The sequence below is a fragment of the Sturnira hondurensis genome, unplaced genomic scaffold, assembly GCF_014824575.4.
Source record: "Sturnira hondurensis isolate 20B ecotype Veracruz unplaced genomic scaffold, ASM1482457v3 Scaffold0000167, whole genome shotgun sequence".
Lineage (NCBI taxonomy): Eukaryota > Metazoa > Chordata > Mammalia > Chiroptera > Phyllostomidae > Sturnira > Sturnira hondurensis.
Genome location: NW_028072798.1, coordinates 11,423,813 through 11,445,078, shown reverse-complemented (window position 1 = coordinate 11,445,078; position 21,266 = coordinate 11,423,813). Strand labels below are relative to the sequence as shown.

General features: G+C 57.5%; 1 protein-coding gene across 1 annotated transcript in view; it reads left to right on the top strand.

Moving 5' to 3' along the window:
- The window catches only part of WDR27 (WD repeat domain 27), a 63,555-nt gene that overhangs the window by 23,859 nt on the left and 18,430 nt on the right, over nt 1-21,266 (top strand). Inside the window, exons 18-25 of the mRNA XM_037064484.1 lie at nt 688-777; nt 4,455-4,576; nt 4,968-5,101; nt 6,544-6,641; nt 7,840-7,961; nt 11,182-11,279; nt 12,481-12,583; nt 15,829-15,927. Coding sequence (XP_036920379.1) covers nt 688-777; nt 4,455-4,576; nt 4,968-5,101; nt 6,544-6,641; nt 7,840-7,961; nt 11,182-11,279; nt 12,481-12,583; nt 15,829-15,927 — 866 coding nt within the window. The remainder of the gene's footprint in view (nt 1-687; nt 778-4,454; nt 4,577-4,967; nt 5,102-6,543; nt 6,642-7,839; nt 7,962-11,181; nt 11,280-12,480; nt 12,584-15,828; nt 15,928-21,266) is intronic.

The window sequence follows — 21,266 nt, the reverse complement described above, 5'->3', positions numbered from 1 at the left end:
CTGCTCCCGCAGCCGTCTGTCCTCGGGGCACTGAGACCCCTGTGTCAGAGGCCCCTTCTGGCAGCCAGCTCTGTTCTGCATGAGGTGGGGGAGGTGAGGAGGCAGCTGCACCCTCAAGGGCGTGATCAGCCTTGGGCCTGAGGGGTCTAGTGCATTCCTGAAGGTTTTCAGGATTGGCAGCTGTGCTAAATTCCCTCTGTTCTTCATGCAATTCCAGCCGAAGGCATTTTAAAGTGATTTCAGGAAACTAGATCTGTAGTCTTTCCAGTGCACTAACACCCTCGTGACATTTGACATGCTTGTTGCTCAGCGTGTGATTGTGCGTCGAGGGTCCTCCGGTTTGAAGGTTTATTTCTGTCTCCTCTCAGGGAAAGGTTTAGACGGAACTGCTTAGCCAGAGGTGTCACTGAAAGGTCTGCCGGCGGGTGGCTGGGTGGCACGGGGTTACGTGGGCGCCCAGGGTTCAGGGTACGGCCACCTTGCTGTGCATCCTGGCTCCTAGAAGGAAGCCACGCAGCCTGCTGTGCCAGGGCTGGGCCGGCAAGGAAAGGTGGGCCTGCTCCTCTCGGGAGCTGTCGCGTCCTGAGGCAGCGCCAGGTGGTGCCCCCCGAGTTCTCTGCCTCTCCTCCTGCAGGCCCGCCTCCTGGGGGCTATGGTCCTAAGGGCCTCTCTTGTTTTCTCGAGCAGGAGATGGGCGGCGGCTGGCCTGTGGCCTAGCCAACCTCTTGTTGCTGGTCTCTGATGCCGACCTCACTGGGACACCTGCTGTTTTCTCAGGTAAACCGTGTCCAGACTTCAGTGAGTGAGGATTTGCTGGCCAATCTCTTTGGTTGTTAATGGCTGCAGGCCAGTTTTGTTTCCTTAAAGACAAGCACAGAGCAGAACTGGGGATGAGGCAGGGATTTTAAAAGCTGCATTCTGTGGAGCCCTGCTGCCAGGAGAGGGTGTCCCCTGGGAGCTGGGAGCTGTGGCCAGTGCCCTGATGGGGCCTGCAGTGTTGGGTTGGGAGTGAGGCTAAGTTGGGCTGCACCACCATTGGCACACTGCGGAAGGCGGGGGGGCGGGGGGGGTTGCGCACAGACACTGCTGTGAGTGCAGAAAGGTGCGGCACCTTTCAGCGAGCCGGTGTCAGACCAGCACAGCCCTGTCCAGTCTGTTGCCGTGAAACTTCCTGACCCCACTGTGGGCTCCACCCCCACCCTCTGCCCTCTGCCCCCTGCCCCCAGTGCCGCTTGCTCCTGAATCTGTGTGGCAGACACAGCGACCCCAGCAACCATAGCCCAGGGAAGCCCCCGTGTGTCTGGACTAGAGAGGTGGGGCTGGGGCAAGAGCAGACGACCACGCCTGCGGGGACAGGTGGCCCCGGAGTGTCCCAGGCCCGTGGCTCCCTGTCCAGGGCCATGTCCTTGGAGGGGTGGCCCAGCACTGGGCGTCTGGACAGTGTGTAGCACCCCAGCTCAGAGCTGCTGGGGTGGGCGCCCCAGGGGACCCCGTGGATGCCAGGGACTCCAAGTGTGTGTCACTCAGTTGCTCAGCAGTTGACATAGGTGGCAGGCAGTCGTGTCCTCTGGAGGTGGCTTGAGGTGTTTCGTAGCTGGGAAAAGCGGCCTGCTGACTTCAGGAAACGCAGTGATATTTCAACCCTCGTTAAAACAAGGGCTTGGTTTCTATTTTGGGGAAGGGCCCTCATGCCCCAGCCCTGGCAGCAAATCACAGCCGTGAGTCAGCCTGCGAAGGAGGGCTGGCCTCTCAGCTCCCAGAAGGCAGCAGTGGCAGACCGGTGAGGGGCCCAGCCCCAGGGGCCCACCCAGGACCGGCCCTGGGTGGGGGGCTCAGGGCAGGCCCGGGGCCCGTGTACCCTGTCTGTAGGGCTGATCGCTTGTCAGGGGCAGCAGGGAGGGAGGGGAGGGCCAGGGTGGGACTTGGGGCTGCAGCGGACCTGGACGAATCGGGCCGTTACGTGCCGTGACTTCCCTGGGTGTCCCTGGATGTCCCTGGGCCACGTGGCCTCGCCCACTCTGTGCTGGTGGCGGGGGCTCACAGTGGCCTGACCCAGTGGCCCGTCCGATTTCTTGAGCAACCGCCATGTCAGCACAGGCAGGTCCTGCAGCCCAGCAGCCGGGCCTTCGCTCCCTGGGCCGAGAGGGCGGCTGCACTGGGGCCTCCAGGCCCCTCGGCAGTGGTGGCAGTGGTCGCGGAGCCCCGAACCCAAGGTCCAGAGCAAAGTCAGGCTGCCCTTCCTGGCGTCTTACCAGCTAAGCCCCAGAGGTGATGGCACTCCCAGAAGTGCCCACCAGATGGCGGCAAAGCCACTCCGATGGCAGCTGGTTCCCAGCCTGTCCCAGAACTGCCACGGAGCCCTCTGGGATCTGCTGGCTCTGTGTGGTTCTTCCTGTTCCCTGACTCTTGTGGCTGGGAGACATGGAGGCTCATGGAGTCCTCAGGAAATGATCGGGTGTGATTCCCACATGGCAGCAGCCGGGGCCAGGGCTCGGGTGGAGGCCCTGGGGGCGGCAGGGGGCCCGCAGCCATGGTGGCTTATTCTCTGTGGCTTCCCTCACGGAGTCCGAGTTGTGGGCACTGCAGGTGGTGCTGCCCACGTGTCCGTCACCTGGCTGTGCAGTCTGCAGGGCGCCCGCCGCCCCGTGGGCTGTAGTTGGTTTCTCTGTGATGGTCAGGGTGGGGGGCTGCACTGAGGGTATCTGGGCCTGGCCTCCCAGCCGCCCGGCCCTCAGATATGACTGGCTGGCATGGTGGCCGCGGACGTAAGGGCCACGGTGTCTGAGGGACCCACTGCCTGGTCCTGGAGCCTCCTTTGGCTCCACTTCCGATGAGATGGGGAGCCAGCGGTGAAAGGGGAGCCTGTTTCCCGTCCTCCCCTCCAGACCCATGGTCTGCTCTGCGTTCCTGTGCATTTGAGGAGCTGGGTGGTGGGGGCCGTGAGATCAACCATCTGGGGGTGTGAGAGTCCCCCAGGGCAGCGCCATGAGACCGGCCGCTTGGCCAAAGCTCCTCAGGTTCTTCCCGACAGTCAGGTTGCGTGTGAGCACGCTCAGCAGCCCCCGTGACGCTTTCCTTCTGCAGCAAACGAAAGCAGTTTTTCAGAGCGCACTCTCAGGACCCCGCAGGCTTCTGTGTGCTGTATGAGGCTCTTCTGCGGTTTTCATCTTTTTGTTGTTCTGCTGCAGTGTCCCCATTTCCCCTGTTACTCTGCCCTGCCTCACCCACCCCGCCTCCCACATCCAGTCCCCACCCTCCCACGTTGTCCTTGTCCCCGGGCCCTTTACCATGTGCCTGGACTCCACCCTTCCCCTTCTTTGCCCTGTCACCCCCACCCCTCCCCTCTTGTCGCTGTCGGTCTTTCCCTGTTTCCGTGCCTCTGGTTCTGTTTTGCAAGCTTATTCATTTTGTCGACTAGGTTCCACTTACAGGTCAGATCGTATGGTATTTGTCCCCTTCTGCCCGGCTCATTTCACTCAGCATAATACTCTCCAGTTCCATCCATGCTGTTTTAAAGGGTAGGAGCTCCTTCCTTCTTTCTGCTGAATAGGATTCCACTGTGTAAATGCACCATACTTTTTTTGATTCACTCCTTTTCTGACGGGCACCTAGGTTGCTTCCAGCACTAGGCTATTGTAAATTGTGCTGCTATGAACATTGGGTGCATGGGTTCTTTTGAATTGGTGTTTCAGGGTTCTTAGGATATAATCCCAGCAGTGGAATCACTGGGTCAAAAGGCAGTTCCATTTTTTAGTTTTCTGAGGAAATTCCATACTGTTTTCCACAGTGGCTGCACCAATCTGTGTTCCCAGCAACAATGCACTAAGGTTCCCTTTTCTCCACATCCTCCCCAACACTTGTTTGTTGATTTGTTTATGTTGGCTATTCTGACCAGTGTGAGGTGGTATCTCATTGTGGTTTTAATTTGCATCTTTCTGATGGCTAGTGACGCTGAGCATCCTTCCGTGTGTCTCTGGGCCTCTGTATGTCCTTCTTGGAGAGGTGTCTGTTCAGGTCCTTTGCCTATTTTTTAATTGGGTTGTTTGTCTCCCTAGAGTGGAGTTGTGTGAATTCTTTATATAGTTTGGAGATCAAACCTTTGTCCAAAGTTTTATTGGCAAATATGTTTTCCCAAACGGTTGGCTCTCTTTTAATTTTAATGCTGTTTTCTTTAGCCATGCAGAAGCTTTTTATTTGATGAGGTCCTACTTCTTTATTCTTCCTTAACCAAGAAATGACTTGACCTAATGAATGAGTAGAAGATTCTTTTAAAACCTGGTCTCAGAAGCACATGACTTTGAACTTCGTATTTTTAAAAAAAGTGCATTTTGGGAACATGTTCTTCAGAGACCACCAGAAGCCTTACAATGAAGTCACCGCCTCTGTGGGCTTTGGTTCCATGGGTGTCACCTCGCCTTGACCCCAGTCCTTCCCTCCCATCTGTCCCCCGCCAGGTCACGATGGGGCCGTGAGCACACTGGGCTGGAGCCACAATGGCCGGTGGCTGCTGTCTGCCTCCCAGGACGGGACGCTGAGGTTGTGGTCTGCGCGCAGCAGGGAGGCTGTCCTGTGTCTGGTAATTGTGCCTCTGGGGCCCCGCCCTGTGCCCCAGAGGTGGTTGGGTTGTCACAGCCGCAAGGGCCGACCTTGACCCTCGGTGAGGAGGCTGGGAAACGGGGCCAACCAGCCGGGTGCTTCAGGGCACTGACAGTGACGGAGCGTTGTGGAGGGAACTGTTGGAAACCTGCTCAAGATTCTGGCTTTGACAGAATCCTCGATAGTAACTGTCTTTGCTGCCGAGTTTTAAGTCTTTCCTTCTGGTTTGTGATGGCTGCCCCCCCCACGCTGGTGACAGGAAGGACTGGGGGAGCAGGCTGAGCCGAGACTGGCAGCATCTGTGCTCGGGGCATGGGCAGACGCTGCCCGCCGAGAGCAACGGCTTTTCCGAGGCGCCGTGTGCTCTGCAGGGCAAGGACGTGCTGGCGCGGCCCGTGCGTGCCGCCCAGTTTTACCACCTCGACGCCTTCCTGCTGCTGTCCGCGGGCCCCGAGCTGCTGCTTCTCAAGTACCACGTGGACACTCCCCAGGATGAGAGGAGGAGGTTGGTGGCCGGCCCTCCTGGGCCTTCTTCTGTAGTGGAGGAAGCTGGGCTTCGTTTGTGCGTCTCGGGCACGAACGTGGCCGCGTGGCACCGGGGGCGCAGAGAGCTCAGCCAGACTCCTCTCCCAGCAGGTGGCTGTACCTGCGTTCCCAACTGTGCTCGCTGGGCAGTGCTGGGCACAGCGTCCCCCGGCCTATCACTCTCAGACCTTCACCCCCGAGCACCGGCCTCGGCTGGAAGTGGCCACTAATCCCCCAAGCCCTAGGGCTCCAAGTACAGGACCTTTCCGTGTGTGGCCACAGGCCATGACACCTCTCACCAGGCTGCTGTTCCCCCAGGTGGTGGTGGGACTGGTGGCTTCGGTCTGCACCTGCCACTCCCTGGGCCATTTTACTGAGGGGGCCACGCCACCAGCACCTCCACACTTCTGGCCCTCGGCAGACCCTCCCAGGGCCGCACTCCTGGCCCCCAGCCCTGGGGCACTCTTGCTGTTGGGTTGAAATGAGTGCTGACTGACAGCGTGACTTAAACCGGTGTCCCCTCCCCGCCCCTGGCCCTCAGAGCTGTTTTATCTTCACCGCTGCAGCCCCTCGAGGGTCCCGCCCACTGTCCAGTGTTTCAGCCCCGAGGCCTCCCACATCCTGTCCCCTCTCACAGGACCCGCTCTCTCTCCGATGTGCCTTCCCTCCCCTCTGTGGTCCACCAGACTCCGCAGCCCCCCTTCACCAACTGCTCTCTGTGTTGGTGGCTGTCCTGCTCTCCCTGGGCTCCATCCCCACACCTGCAGCGTCACCCACTTTGTCCCTGGTGTCCCCAGGGGGCCAGTGCTCTCTGAGCTGCCCCTCTGGTCCCCTGTATGTGGGAGTCCTGTCCTGCACCCGCATCACCCCAGGAGCACCCATCGGTGGGCCCAGACCCCATGGGGCACCGTCCTGCCTGTGGAAGGCGTGGTCAGCGGCCTGGTTCATCCTCACGGAGCCCCTAGCAGCTCAGCAGCTCAGCCCCTCACCTGCCTGTGCCCAGACGCCAGCCCCGTGCTTCCCCACCCCCACCCCCGCTCTCCGGGCACTGCTGACCGGCATTGTCAGGGTTCAGACCGCAGCTTACCAAGCCTTTAGGAAACATCAGGAGAGCATGTGTGAATGGAAATACAAACCCCTTTATCAGCGATGGGATGTCTCATTACATACACAGAATGACTTCAGAATCAGGAGAAAGGCCTGCTGTCTCATGGACAGCGGTGAGTTATTGGGGCTGCATGTAACACAAGTTTTTTCATGACGTTTTGCAAAGTGAGGTCAAGGTAGCTCACGTTCGCTCAGAGCTGTGAAACATGATTATTAGGTGACGTGAAAACTTGGTTTGGTTTGGCTGGTTTACGGGTAGGATGCTTGGTGGCAGTGAGGTGAGCAAGGCTGCTGACGGTCTCCCCTTCTCTCCAGGTACAAGCAGAGGAGCAGATGCAGCCCCGTCTGCAGGCTTCCCATGGCGGGTGCTGCTGAGATCACCTGCCTGTCCGCTGTCAACGAGTTCTACTCCTGTAGGCTTTCTCCCCGAGCTCCGGGCTGTGCGCCGGTCCCAGGGGTGGGCGGGGGCACGCAGACTCCGAGGGATCGAGTCTAGGTTACGTCACAGGTGCGTCCCCACGGGGAAGAGCCCTGCACAGGGAAGAGCGGCACGGCAGAGTGTCTCAGCTGCGGTTTCTCCCGGCAGCGGGCGGAGCAGAAACGCCCTGTGGCGAAGTTAACGCCACACCCACACGCGGGCTGGGAGCTGCTGCCCTTCAGTGGGACGTCAGGTTGGGCCCAAACCCGTGCTGTTCTGAGGTTTTGTGGACGGCAGCACCCCTTTTAATTAAAAAGCTTTGATTTAAATTTACTTAAAAGCAAAAATCATAACCTTTAGGAATTTATTTTGTAGCATTTTAATTTTTCAAAGCCCCGATTTAGAGTCTTTTGAAGAGTTCTGTTGCTGAAATTTCATAAGGACTGGCGTTAGGGGTTAAAAGTTCTATTCTAGTCTTTAGATGTTGCTGTCTAATAGAATACATCTATTACGTATGTTCTGTTAGATAGTGTTATCTTTGTTCTAGAACCTGTGCTAAACACCGCACGCCACCACCGCCAGGTGGGACGTGTCGCTCTGTCCCTGCAGCCGTGGCGACAGCGACTCAGCATCACGCCTGGCACTCGTCTGCGGCGCACACTTTTTGGTGTTTTTGTGCATTTTTTCTGCTGTGTATACTGTTCAGCATTCTCAGCTAAACACAGGCAGTTGGGTAGTTCTGGGGGTGACGTGACCCTAAGTTTGTGCACTGTCCTCACATACTAGTTCCCTGCAGTTGGTCACACCCCCAGTGACGTGTCCCCTGCTCAGTTGGGCAGCCTGGGCCCCGTCAGCCGCCCTGCCAGCTGGCCCTGCAGGCTCTGCGACGACCCTTTCAGTGCCGTCTCCTGAGCCCACTACCTGCGTGTCCGCCAGCCATGCTGCCCGCCGCCCCCCTCGGCCCTCGATCAGCTGTTAGGGGAGTTCGTGGACTTCCACCTCCAGAGCTGCTCTACCCCCAGGGCCTCCCCCTTGTCCTCAGCAGTCCCCCAGGCTCCACGGGCACCTGGAGATGCGGGGCCAGCTTGGGGCGTGGGGCTGGGTCTTGTTCCACACCAGCCCCTCGACCCCCGGGGCAGCGTCCCCTCACTGAGTAAACAGGACCTGAGAGCACCCCTAACGTGCCCTCACAGACCTCGTGCTGGCCGCCGGCCGGAACCGGGCCCTGGAAGTCTTTGACCTCAACGCCGGCTGCAGCGCGGCCGTGCTCGCGGGAGTCCACACGCGGCCTGTGCACCAGATCTGCCAGAACAAGGTGAGTGTGTCGCTCGTGAGACGTCACGCTCTCGTGTGGAGCCGGAGCAGCTCCGCTGCGCTGGAGGCGAACGGCTGCCCATCCTCGCTCGTTCCAAGCCTCGGCGTCTGACACGAGCAGGTCTTCGGGTCGCGTGGGACGCTAAGGCTTGTGTGTGGGTCTCGGGCTGTTTTAAGGGCCCCTTTTGGCCTCACTAGTGACACGAGCTTGCTTAAATCTCACTGAGGGCGTGGGTGTGCCCGCACCCAGGGCCTGAGGGACGGTCACACGGGGTCTCGACAGCCAGGCAGCCTTCCTGCGCCCACATCTTCCGGGTTTCGCGTGTAGCTGCTCCGCGTGGACAGAGAAATGGCTCCAAAACACCCGCCACGGAGGGTCCAGGCTCAGGGATGGAGGGGAGCATGCGGATGAATTCGCGTCTTGCAGTACAGCCCGGAGCAGCGGCCCCGAAACCTCCGAGCAAACGCGCTCGGAGGCGCAGCTGCAGTTTTGACTTTGGCGTGTTCGGAATGGCTCGCCACATTGAGGGCCGGCCTCCCAGTGCCGCCTGAGGTCGCGTCGCCCTGCAAGGGCATAGGTTTTTAAAGTGAAGTCTCGCTGAGCGGGCGCAGAGACTCATCCGCAGTCCCTGGTTCCCTGCGTGCTCCGCTGGGTAACTGCGGGAGAGAGAGCGCCCTCCCGGGCCTGCAGTTCGCGCTGCCCTTTGGATGCGCGGGCCTGGGGGGCGGGGCCCGCATGGGGCTTTGGGGGGGCACCTGCAGGGTGGGTCGTTTGCTCCCCGTCTGGGCCTCTGTCTCCTTGGATGGGGGTCTCCCAAGGCATCTAGCTTGACTGCTTTTCCCGTCTGTGTCCCCTCAGACTGATTAATTAGGACATTTCAAATTATGGTACGGGAAGGTTTTCCTGGTTTATATGCAGAAAACACCAGCTTAGGGAGTGGTGGAGAGAAGATCCCGTTGCTTTCCATACTCGTGCAGAATCGCCGGCACGGACACGGACGGAAGGATCGGAAACACGGCATGGCAGGGCCTCAGGCGCCCCCGTGGGGCGCGTTGCGACTATTTACTGGGTGGGCTTCAGGGGCCCAGTTCTGTATGTCAGGGGCTGTGTGTCCGCCGCCGGAGACCCAGTGTCCTCCCGTCTCCCTGCACCTGACCCCTACACCCTCCCCACTGTGGGGACGCTCGATGTGGGACGCTGCAGGGCTCGCTGGGCCGGCAGACACCAGTGCACTGGGTGTTCCAGCACCTCTGAGGGCCCAGAGTAGCGTCCGTGCCGGGAATCCGCTTGCCCGGTGTTTGCTGGCTGGAGTGACAGCTGCCTGTTGCCACCGGGAGAAGCAGGTGTTCGTGTTTGTGTAGGAGTCAGGTGCACCTGCACAGTTTCTGGAGGAGACCAGCTAGCGCACGGGTCTCGGGGTCGAGGTCTGACCGGCAGCACCTGGAGGTGTGCAGTGTGCTCTCAAGGTGCAGTGTGTGGTTTGTGCAAAGCTGAAGCTCTGACAGGTGCTGTCTGAAACGTGCTGGTGGAGTTGAGCCCCGGCCAGGTTTTCTAGGCTCCTCTGGGCCCTCAGCTGCTGCAGCTCAGGGAGAGTTTGTTGGAAACGCCCACTGTCACTGGGCTTGAGGGGAACCGGCCAGCCTGAAGGTCGGCGGGAGCCGTGTGCCGTGGCGGCCCCTTCACACGCGTGTCCTGCCGACTGCTGGCACGTGCTGCCTGCATCTCTGATGCGCTGTGGCCAGTAAGGTCACGGCTCCCTCGTCCACCTGGTCTCTGAGTTGTGGCCTTCGTCTCCCTCAAATCTGCCTTAAATCTGCTGGTGACGTCGGCTCATAAAACCACGCTGGTGTCAGGTGTCCAGCTTGCCAAACATCACCTGCATGTCATCCTGCACCCATCACCCCAAGTGACGCCTCTTTCTGCCTCATTTCCTCCCTTTTCCCGCCTCCACCTGCCCCCTCTTTCCCTCAGGCCGTCCCCACGTCGGGCCTGTGTCCGTGTGTCACAAACACATTTGGGGGCTTTCTGCTTTGATCCCTTCACCTTTCTCATTGCTTTCCTGTGTGGACACTGGTCTGCTACCATCTCTGTATAAATTCCTGTTTTATTTTTCTTTTGCTTGTCCTCTTCTTTCCGTCCTTCTGGGGTTTACTGGGAAGCCACGAGAACTTGGTCTGCATGGAAGCCTCTGACCGTGTGCGCTGCCACCCTCTGGTGGTGGTCAGCCCTCCGGCACCACTGGGAGGCGTGGGCACCGCACGGACCCCACTTCCCTGCTTGTCCGTCAAACCAGAGTTGAGTTTGTTCCTTTTGTGCTCAGCCTCGCACATTCCCTGTGGCTAGGAGACCACCTCTGGGGGGTTGCTAACTCTGTGCGCTTGCTGGTGTGCGGCCTCAGGGGCCACCGGCTGGCCCAGCTTTGGAGCAGGAGGCCCTGTTGTGTGCAAAGCAGCTCACCTGGAGGTGGGCGTGAAGTGGTCTGCGCTGCACAGGTGTGACAGAGGGACGGGAAGGGGGGCTGTCTGACGCAGAGCTGGGACTCGACGTGTGTTGGTTTGCTATTGGGTTTGTCTGAGTCTGTGTCTCCGGTCGTGGGGAAGCTTCCCTGCTGGCTGGGGTGCAGCATAGGCACAAATGCCCTGAACAGACGTTGTTACGTCTGCGCTGATGATGCGGGATTCTCAACGGAGAAGGAAGGAGATTGTCGCGAACCGTAAGATAGTTCCGTTCTGGAGCAAATGGCCGTGTAGACAGAGTGCAGTCAGCTCTCTCACGAGATGTAAGTCTCACTGTTCATTGGTGGCAGCAGCCTGGGGGGCGGTGAGCCTGCCGCAGCTGGGGCAGTCGGGGCACACGCTGCCTCTCACCTGGCTTGTCACAAGGGTCTCGGGGCGCGATCGTTGACAGATTGCCAGCTGGAGTGGGACCCGTCTTTGACAGCCAGTGGTGGAGACTGCCGTCTTGGCGGTCTTTCCCGTGTGTGTCTTTACGGGGTCCTGAGGCTCTGCAGGGCGGAGGGCATCAGTGAGCTCGGGGTGGGGCGCACCGCCGGCAGCTGTCCGCGTGGAGGGGTTTGGGAGTCCAGTTACGAAACTGGTACAGAGAAGAAACAAGTTTCCCCTGACGTCTCACTTCAGGCTCAGCTGTGCAGCAGAAGCACGTGGTGAGCGTGAGTCCAGCCTTCAGGACACGTACCGCCATCTCGTCCTTTGCTTTGCAGGGGTCGTCCTTCGCAACCCAACAGCCTCAGGCGTACAATCTCTTCGCCACGACAGCCGTGGGTGACGGGATCCGACTCTGGGACTTGAGGACCCTGAGGTGAGGCCCGTCCTGTGCGGCCGGTGGCAGCCAGGATGGGGGTGGGGCACACGCCGCCATCGTCCGCACAGAGCACTGCATGCTCACGGTGGCAGGCGCATCTGGTGTCCTTTTTCCGATGTGACGAGGCTCCTTTTCCAGACTTTTCTTTACCGAAGAAAAGACTGCACGCTCAGCGGGGCCCACACTTGCCGGGGAGGGAAACGCAGCCTGTGCGCTGCCCTGCCTGGGCCATGGCCCGCGCGTCGAGAGGCCTAGGGCAGCCATCGGGTGCCGTCACCCGGCAGTGGCACCTGCTCAGATTTTGCCCTGTCCTGGAAGAGACGTTCTGGCGGCCAGGTTAGGCCAGACGACCAAAACATATTCTTTGTGTAACAGGCGGAGTAAATACTTTCCCCTGCTTACATGCGAGGTGGGCAAGGTGGGCTTACAGTTTATTCTCGTATTGTCATTTGTTGGTCGTTGTGTCATTTACTTGTATCGTTCATCTTTCCCCTACGGACAGGTGCAGCCCTACTCTGCCTGCCCTGCATGTGGGGACAGGCACCCACAGGAGCACAGGCAGCCGAGTGTCCATGCCCTCCCGTGGAATGGGACGGGCAGCAGCCCTGCGGCTGCGGCTGCGGCTGCGTGGAGGGGGCAGCCGCCGAGGGCGCCTGGGTGGGGTCATTGGCTGAGGAGCCCAGCGGGTGTCGGCACGTGCGGCAAAGGCGTTCTTCACGCAGCCCTGGCCGTCCCCAGAGGTGACGGCAGTTTTTTCGATAAAGCTGGCATCGATTTCCTGACAGCTTTTTTACCAACAAACAGATCTTACACAGCACTTTCTGTATAGTTGGCTGTAAGGCTTAACCTGCCTTGATAGAATGTTGCACCTCCCAGAAGTTTTTGAATCATTGACTTAAATAATTTATAATTTTAAAAAGTTATTTTATGTTTTTAGCAATATGTTTATCACTTAATAGTCTTCACATATAAAGCGTTTCATTAGTGTTAGCTCGGACCTCTGAGGAATTATGATTCTGGAAAGTCCTGTGATTACTTTAGAAGACCCTTGCCAAGGGCTTAATATCCTCACATATAAAAATGATCGATCTCACTGGTTTGTCCATTTTTCTGAAGGAAAGGACAAGATTTCTTTGTCCCAATTTGTGTTAAAGATGAAAAATGGTTTTCTCCTGGTGTTTCCTTTATTTCCCCACAGGTGTGAGCGCCGATTCGAAGGCCACCCCAGCCGCTGCTACCCCTGTGGCATGGCCTTCAGCCCGTGTGGGCGGTTCCTGGCCAGTGGGGCCGAGGACAGACACGTAGGTGCTGGTCACTGCCTGCAGGAGCTGGCCTCGATGCGGGGGGCAGGGGGTTGGTGCACGTTGGTTGAGATGGGAGTGGGAGTCACAAGAGTCTCACACGTGAGCGGTGTCTTACCGACAGCGACGGGAGGCAATGAGAGGCCAACGGGGTGTGTTTAGCAAAGGGCAGAACTTTAAGTCCTGTCCCTGCTTCATTCCTCACTCGTGCATTTATTGTTGTGAGAACTGCTTGCTGAGTGTTAAATACTTTCTTTGAATTACCAGAAAGCAGCACTCATAATGAAATACTGCATATCTTACGATAGATTTGGAACATGTACTGACTTGTAGAGCGGTTTGTCCTTCACGTGTTTGAAAGGCCCGGTGCTAGTGCCTGTGGCCACCATGGTGAGTGACTGCAAACTCGGCAGCCCAGGTGGCTGGGGGCTCCGAGGGGACCAGCCCTCCCTGCTGCCACTCCAGCTGCTGGCGGCCAGTCCGTGGGGTTCTCAGGCTTGGGGCTTCCTCTGCCCTCACAGGGCTGCCTTCCCTCCTACGGCCCGAGCCTCCCTCTCCTCTCGCAGAAGTGGACCCTGGTCCCCGGACTCCCTGGGTCCTCCACTCTCCTTGGTCCTCAGCTTCCAAAACCGGCAGAGATCCTGCTTCCAAATGGGGTCCACAGGCAGGCGCTGGGGTCGGGACTTGGACAAACCATTTTGGAGGGCATTATGCAAGTCATTCCCAGTCTACGAGGGTTGTAGAAACCAGAATGACTCCCAGAAATTTCCAAAAATTCAAGGAAATCATAACGTTTATTTGGAAATATTCACCTTACAATTTGAGTCACATTTGCTTTCTGAAATATCTTATTCAGTTTAACTGGTGAGAATCAACTTTAAGAACATCGAAACTGTTTTATGAAACTCTTAAATAGGAACAGTCATTCAAAATTTTACCAGCTCGTAACCAGTGGGGCTCCGTCGCCATCTTTGCCACCTGTTGGGTCATCGCTGGAGTGGGGCCTTGGGTGGGCGCTGCAGGTGCTTTCAGAGACAGCCATGTGTTCTCAAACTTGAGTGCCATGCTGCTCATTCATGATTTGCCAATTTATTGAAGCAACCTAAAACATTAAAATGAGTAACATTTCCTTTCTTTCTTTCTTTCTTTCTTCCTTTCTTATCTTTAGAGGGGAAGGAGAGAGGAAGATAAACATCAATGTATGGTTGCCTTTTTGTGCATCCCCTGCTGGGAGTTGGCCCGCATGCAACCCAGGCATGTGCCCTGACTGGGAATCGAACCGCGATCTTCTGGTTCGCAGGCCTGTGCTCAATCCACTGAGCTACACCAGCCAGGGCTACATTTCTTTGACAATATGAACTATTTGCCACTATCTTAGATATACTTTTTAAAAAGTATATTTTACTATTATTATTTTTGCAATTTTGAATAAAAACTGTGCCAACACCACCACCACCATGAACAGCAACAAAATTGTGGAAGTTTTGGTTTTTCCTCTAAATTGTTTCTCTGCATCCAGTCACATACCCATCCATGTATTTTAGTCAATCCACCCATGTATTCAATTAAATTGTTTTTTGTAATATCTTATTACATACAATAACTTCCTGGTTTTCAGGTAGGATATAAAACCCTCAGTTGCTCAAACACACCAGTGTGTTGCCCAGGAAACCCCGAGACGGCCTGAGTGTGGGCTTGTTCTGTCAGAAGCCAAGCGTAAGCCAGCGTGCCCACTGGTTTCCTTGAAATTGTGGATCCCTGTGTTTTAATTCATCATATGTGAGTGCAGCTTGGCAGTATAATGACTGAGATCAAGAGTGTAAAGGTACACAGACACTGGAAGCAGGAAGCCGGGAAATGGAGCCGGCATGAGAAGACGTAGGTGTGAGGCGGACTTGAAGGCCTGAGGCGTTGCCAGTGGTCACGAAAGGCATCTGATGACTGCGGCGTCAGCCTGCGCGGAAGGCGTCCTCCTCTGAACCCGGGTGCCCCTCCTAACGGAGTTTCAGAGGGTGTGAAGCAGAAGAATTGCACTGTGGTCTCAGACGAGAGAAATGCCCTCGGTCACAGCAGAAGGTTTCACCAACGGCTGGGAGGCCGGTCCCGGCCGGCCACGCCGCGCAGCACGGCCCGCTGGCTCTGCAGCGTGGTGACGAGACCACTCCAGAGAAGCGTGCCTACTATTCGGATGAGGCCCCACAGTGTGGTTGCATATGAGCTGAACTAAATTGGGAAAACACAGACTTTAACAGAGGAGCCGAAGCAGAAACACGAGCGCTCAGAAGTGAAATTGCTGTACAACAGGAGTGTGTGAGGCAACCACACACTGATGTTTTTCTCCCTCTCTCTCCATCCCTTCCCCTCTCTCTAAAAATAAATAAATAAAATCTCTAAAAAATAACCAAAACACAGAGCCTAGCAACTGTTGGTGCACTGGGTCCCTTACACAACCCACATTCTGGGAGCAGATGGCACTGAGCCCTTAGAGAGCAGCCCTGGGACCCTGCTTCAGACAGTAGGGCTAGGGCTTTCCCATCCGATTGGAGCTCTGCACCTCTGACCAATCCCAGTGGCTCTATTAGGACCAATGAGGGCAGTGCCTTTTGGGCCAAACTGTGAGGATTTGCAATCCTCATTTGCATGAGGACAGACCAATCAGGGACCAGGGGCAGGACTCCTGTGCACATACACAGGGGAGTGGTCCCCTGGGTTTTGGGAACTCACTTTAGACCTTAGACCGGGGTTTGTGTTTTCCTGGCTGAGCTGAAAAGCCCAAGCAGAGTGGAGCTGTGTAGCCAGGGGGGCGCTAAGCTGCAGCTCGTGGGCTCCGGCAGGACCGTGCCGCCTGGCAACTGAGCTGTTGGCACTGAGTCAAGCTTCCTCCTTCACCGCACCCCAAGCTGGGGAATCCTGTTGGGGGTAAATTGGCACCAATGACCAGCAATTGAGAGGCTGGGATATAAGATTTTATTCCTTTCTTAAAATTAATCATGAGATGTAAGCAAGTGTTTAAGACTGTTCACAGTGTGGTGGAGTCTTGTGACAGGGGAATGAGCATAATGATTCATCAATGTAGGAACTCTGAGAGGGAAAAGAAATTCATTGTTCTCATAAACTCACTCTTGTGACTTTCGTGTTCTGTCCATTATGTGAGGCCCGCTGCGGCAGTCACCCAGCAGACTTCATCTCTAACAGTGGGCTGTCGACTGTCCCAACACAGAGAACCTGCTGGTTCTGTCTTCCAGGCCTACGTGTACGAAATGGGCTCCAGCACCTTCTCCCACAGACTGTCAGGACACACGGACGCCGTCACTGTGGTGGCCTTCAGCCCGTCCGTGCCCCAGGTATGGTCCTCCTGCCTGCCCACAGGTGTTCCGTTGTATCTGCCAGTCTTGGTTCCGGGGGGCCATTACAGTATTTAAGATTCACGCCAGTTTTCCTTGCGTGCATGGACACGGATGTAGGAGGTAGGCCTTGGGGAGAAAGAAAAGTCTCGAAGGCTTTCTTCGACAGAGAAAGTGTTTGTCACTCCATGCTGGCGCACATCTCAACCGAAGTCCAGGGAGCTGTGGAAAAGCCTGTGCACAGACAGGTAGCACTGGGCGCCAACACTCCTTAGCGCCGAGGGCCGAGAGCAGGACAAGTACAGAGTGAGTCAGGGAAGGACTTGGATAAAGAAGGACCGTGAGTTCAGAGACTTACACTTCAGAGTGGGGTGTGAATCGGTCCTGCAGAAGGTGAGTGGTCTCGTGTTCAAGTGCAGAGGAAGACTTTGTGCGGAAGATGTAGGAAGTGTTAAACAGTGAGGATCTGGGAATCTCGATTCTGTTTTGTCCCTGTGAGTCCGAAGCTGCGACCCGGAGAATGTCGTCATCGGGTGTCTGTCTGCTGCTGCCACGGCACGTGTAGAGTTGCTCGGGGAAACTGGGACGCTGATGTGCTGAGTGCCTCTTTCTCGCGAAGACTGGGTTGCGGCTCGCAGGGTGTGTGCTGGTGCCCGGCCCAAAATGTCTCTTCCTCTTACCGTGAACGTGGGAAAACATCTCTTCCTCCCTTGTGGACTGGGAGTGACGCACAAAGCTGCTCCTGCCCTGGGCCTCAGGGCCCTGGCCGGCACTGCCCACGTTGGTCCCTGGCCCCCTGCCGACCAGCAATTGGGCGACCCCTCCCTGGGCCCTTTGGGCAGCATACTGTTCAGGACAGAGGTGTGACAGCAAGCTGCCCCCATGCTGGCTGTCCAGGAGTTTTGTCTGATCATGGTTATCAATGATCTGTGGGAAAGAGCAACGGTTCCTCTGTGAGGGTTCAAGGTTGGCGAAGGTCTTTGTGTTTTAGGGCCACGTTTGTTTAACTTTGAGAAAGATGTGACCCTCTCACCAGCATTTCTGAACCCCAGGCGTGAACCCCAGAACGCATCTCTTCCTGTTTGGCCTGTGCTGTTCTGCTAGGTCAAAGGGCACCCAACACCTAGTGCTGTTGAAAATTGTGTCCGTAGAATCAGATGCCCAAGTCAAGCTTCTGTTTTAAAAAATATACATTGAGTGATGCATTAGGACAATGTGAATTTTTTTAAAAGATTTTTATTTTATTTTTAGAGAGAGGAGAAGGGAAGGAGAGAGGAAGAGAAACATTGATGTGTGGTTCCCTCTCAAGTGCCCCCTACTGGGGACCTGGTCCAAAACCCAGGCATGTGCCCTGACTGGGAATTGAACTGGCGACTCCTTGGTTTGCAGGTTGGTGCTCAATGCACTGAGCCACACCGGCCAAGGATGACATTTTTATTTGTGAAAAAGACCCTTTGAGTCCAGTGCAGGCATGTTAACATGGAAAGTGCCTCTTCAGCGCCGGGGACGGCTTTGTGTGCTCTGGAAGCACAGGGGGTGCAGGCGGGTCCCTCCAACAGCGAGGTTTCTGGGCCCAGATTGGTGCTGCTCACCTCTCGGTGGCCAGTGTGGTGGGCACCTTCTCCTGCCCTTCCTTCTGCCCCAGAGGAGCCAGCCCGGGTCCCAGCGTAGGCTTACTTCCATGATAGTCGCACCGAACAGAGACGCAGGACCATGAACTTGGGTTCCTCTGAACCTGGCAGATTGCACGCTTCCCCCTGCTCACTGTCTTTCTGTTTTCCTTTGTGTTGTGAATTTCAGGCGACTTGCAGACTTGAACGTGTGCTTGCAGAGACAGCCTGTCATCCTTAAAGTCCCTTTTTCCTGGCCATGTGCTGGCCCGGCCCTCTGTGGTAGCTAGGGGTGCTGAGTCCCCGCCTAAGGGGGCGTTGGGGGCAGGGAGCGAGTGCAGGTGGCACGCTCCTGCTGTGGGGCCCTTCCTGCCTCAGAACCCACCACCCCGCTGGAGACGGTGCTCTGGAAAGTCCAGGAGCCTGGACATGTTTAATTAATAACATGTTTAATTAATATTAAACTTCAGTCTTCTAATGATTGATTGAGGGGAAAGCTTCACTTTGGTATAAAATTTTACCAAAAAAAAGGCTTTGCGTTTAAGAACCAGCCTTTGCGCCCCGGCCCTGGGGGAGGGGCGCCACCATCTCTGCCGGTTTTGGCTGCTGCCTGGCCCCAGCCTCCGGGCAGACACGCACTGCTCAGGTGCACGGCCGTTCATTTCCCAGGCCCCGGGCCTCTGAGACATCAGATGGTGCATCAGCTCAGTGACGCTGAGCAAAACTGGCCTCGTTCTCTCTAAATACTGCAGCTCTCACGGGTGTCCTTCTTAGTGACGCAGCACCGGACAGGATGGCTTTTCCTCCTATCTAAAAATCTCTCTGCGTTGAAGCATGGTTGGCAAACAGCATCGTCCTGGCCTCAGGCGTTCACCACGACTCTCCGTCTGCACACCTGCGGTCTGGCCCCGTGATGAGCCCGTTGCCCCCGCTCGGCTGCCCAGGCTTTTGTTGCCTTCCTAGAGACTGTTTCTGGTGTCGTCTCCAAGGGCAACAAGCAATCCCTTAACACATGGGCGGAGGACCTGCATGGATGCTGCACGTGTCCCGAGCGGACACGCAGACCAGCAGATGCAGGCGGAAACGCTCACCATCACTAGTCACGGGAGAAACGAAAACCACAACCACAGCGAGGCGCCACCTCACACCGGTCAGAATGCCCGTCAGCTATGAATCAACGAACTACAGGTGCTGGCGAGGCTGTGGGGAAAGGGGACCCTCGGGCGCTGTCGGGGGGGTGCAGGCCGGTGCAGCCGCCATGGAAGGCCGTGTGGAGACACCTCAAAAAACCAAAAACAGAGTGACTCTGGGGGCCAGGATTACAGCTTCTGGGTGTGTATCCTTCTGGATTCAAACCGACAGCCATTCGGCTTGTGTCTGCGGATTTTTACGGGCCGTGCTCAGAGGGCCAGGCAGCGTGCGGAGCGTCCGTAGGTTGGCAGGAACCTGGATCTGGCACGGGAAGCCCACCACGGTGCTCCCACGCATGTGCATGAGGTGACAGGTGCCCGGGCCGGCCGGCTGAGGTCACAGGGAGACTTACACTCACCAGAAGCGTGTCAGGATCTCACAGTACTGGTCAGGGCCAGAGGACCTGGGGCGGGGGGCGCAGGCAACGTTCCAGAAACCGGGAGAGGTTGGTCAGGGCCACACCGGGATCAGCGACTCCAGCCGAGTCCTCCCTGGGAGCCCAGCGGTGTGGGACCCCCTGTCCGCGCTGGGACTCCATCGGCTGCTCGGCATCGGGCTGCTGCCTGGGCCCAATCTGTGGCGCCCTGACACCTCCCTGGGGAGGGGGACAGAGCTGCCCCCCACGGTGCCCGGCGCAGCAGGGGGACAGGTGGGCCTGGGAGCGGTAGGGCAGCAGGAGCCCAGCAGTGATCCGCAGGGCCCTGCCCCATGACCCGCCGGCAGGGCAGCCGCTCTTCTGCCGGATGCGGGAACTCGGACTCGGCCCCGTGGACCTGTCTCCCATCTGCCCACCCCCAGCTGGTGTGGAAAACTCCTTACCCCCTTCAGAGGTGCCTTCCAGAATCATAAATTAAGGCACCCCAAGAACTTGGAAAATAAGATATTCTTTTCTTCGTGGTTAGGATTTTAAACTTTAAAGGGAAAAAACTATTTTGATAAAACTTTAAGTTCTTGAAAATCAATGGGAGGAGATTTCTGCTACCACATCTGTTTGAGCAGTTTTTCCTGAGTTTCAATCTTGCCTTTTGCTCTTGAATGTGTTGTTATTCAATCACACCTGACATCGTCTGTGGAAAAGAGCCTCGGAGCCCTGGCCAGGCTTCGCCCGGTCTGGGCACTGAGCACCCGATGTGCCCACGATCACTGCTGAAGGCAGACCATCACTCCCCTCCGCCCTGCGTGCACCCACGGCTGCCCACAGGGATTTAGCTGCCCCTGTCTTGGCCGAGTTCCTCTTGTGTTTTGTGGCCTCAGTTTCCTCCACCTCTGAGTCTGCCATTCTCCCCTGGGGCTGCCTTCTGGACCCCAGGTGGCTGGGCAGCCAGCGCCCCCTCTGCGGAGACTGTGGGTGTCAACGTCTCGGTCCGGTTGTGGGCTGCTGGTGAACCACTCGTAGAAGCCCTGAGCTGCACTGAAAGGTGCCGTGGTGCCGCCAGGCCCCTCTGCAGCCTTTGCCGTGCCCTCCACGAGTTCCCTCACTTTGCATCAGTCGCCTGTGGTCTTTGGGCCGGGAGTGGCCTTGCCTGGCATCGCCTGGTGGCCCGTTGAGCAGAGATGCTCACATCACTAGATGTGAGGGGCTGCGGCCCGCCCCCCTGCATACCCCGAGGAGGCGCCATCCACGTGGTCCCGGTGATCTCCTCGAGCCTGATTCCAGCCACTGTCACTGCAAGTCCCGGCCTGTCACTCAACGCCCGAGCTTTCTGTGTGCGCTGTGGAGCTGACACACACGGTCCATTCTCACAGGATTGCTTGGAAATGGAGGGCAGTGCTGCAAAAGACGGCCGGTGTGATTCCAGTCGCCCTCGTGCGGCGTCGTTGGTGCCGGGGACACGGCTCCCACGTCCAGCGAGCTCGCCCGAGCTTCCGTGAACAAGCAGCTAAGAGAACCTACTCCACCCACTTGAACATGGTTATCATTGTGGACATTGGCGTGCGGTGCTGAAGTGTTGACAATGGTGTTAAAACATCATTTAATCAAAAACATGAGTGAAGAACAGAGAGGCCAGCTCAGGGAGGGAGCGGGTCAAACACCATCCCTCACCCCCTGGGGGTGCCTGGGCTCCTACACACTCCAGAAATTTCCAAAAGGTGCTTAATGGCGAGAAAACACGCGACTGTCCCCCGTGGAGGCTGTGGGGACAGGGACGTGGTCGGCTGTGGGGATGAGGTGGAGCAGGAGGTGGTGGCGTGCGGCGCCAGACTGGAGCTTCCTTCCCTGCCAGCGCGTGGGGACGCTGCCCCCTGTGCCCCTACACAGAGACGGTGCGGGGTGGGGGGGCGACACGGGGACCAAGGGCTGGCACTGGGGGTGGTTCTTTGCGGGCCGTCCGCCGGCTTGGCCAGGATGAGCCTTGGCCGAGCGGAGAGCTCCCCCCCCCCCCCCCCCCCCCCCCCCNCCCCCCCCGCCCCCCCCCCCCCGCTTCCACCTCGCCCACTGCACCCATGTCTGCGCTGCAGAGGGACCTGTGACCGGCCGCGGCTCGTTTCCGTTGCAGCGCCGTTTCCGTGGGCCTGCACATTGGGAAGGACGTGGAC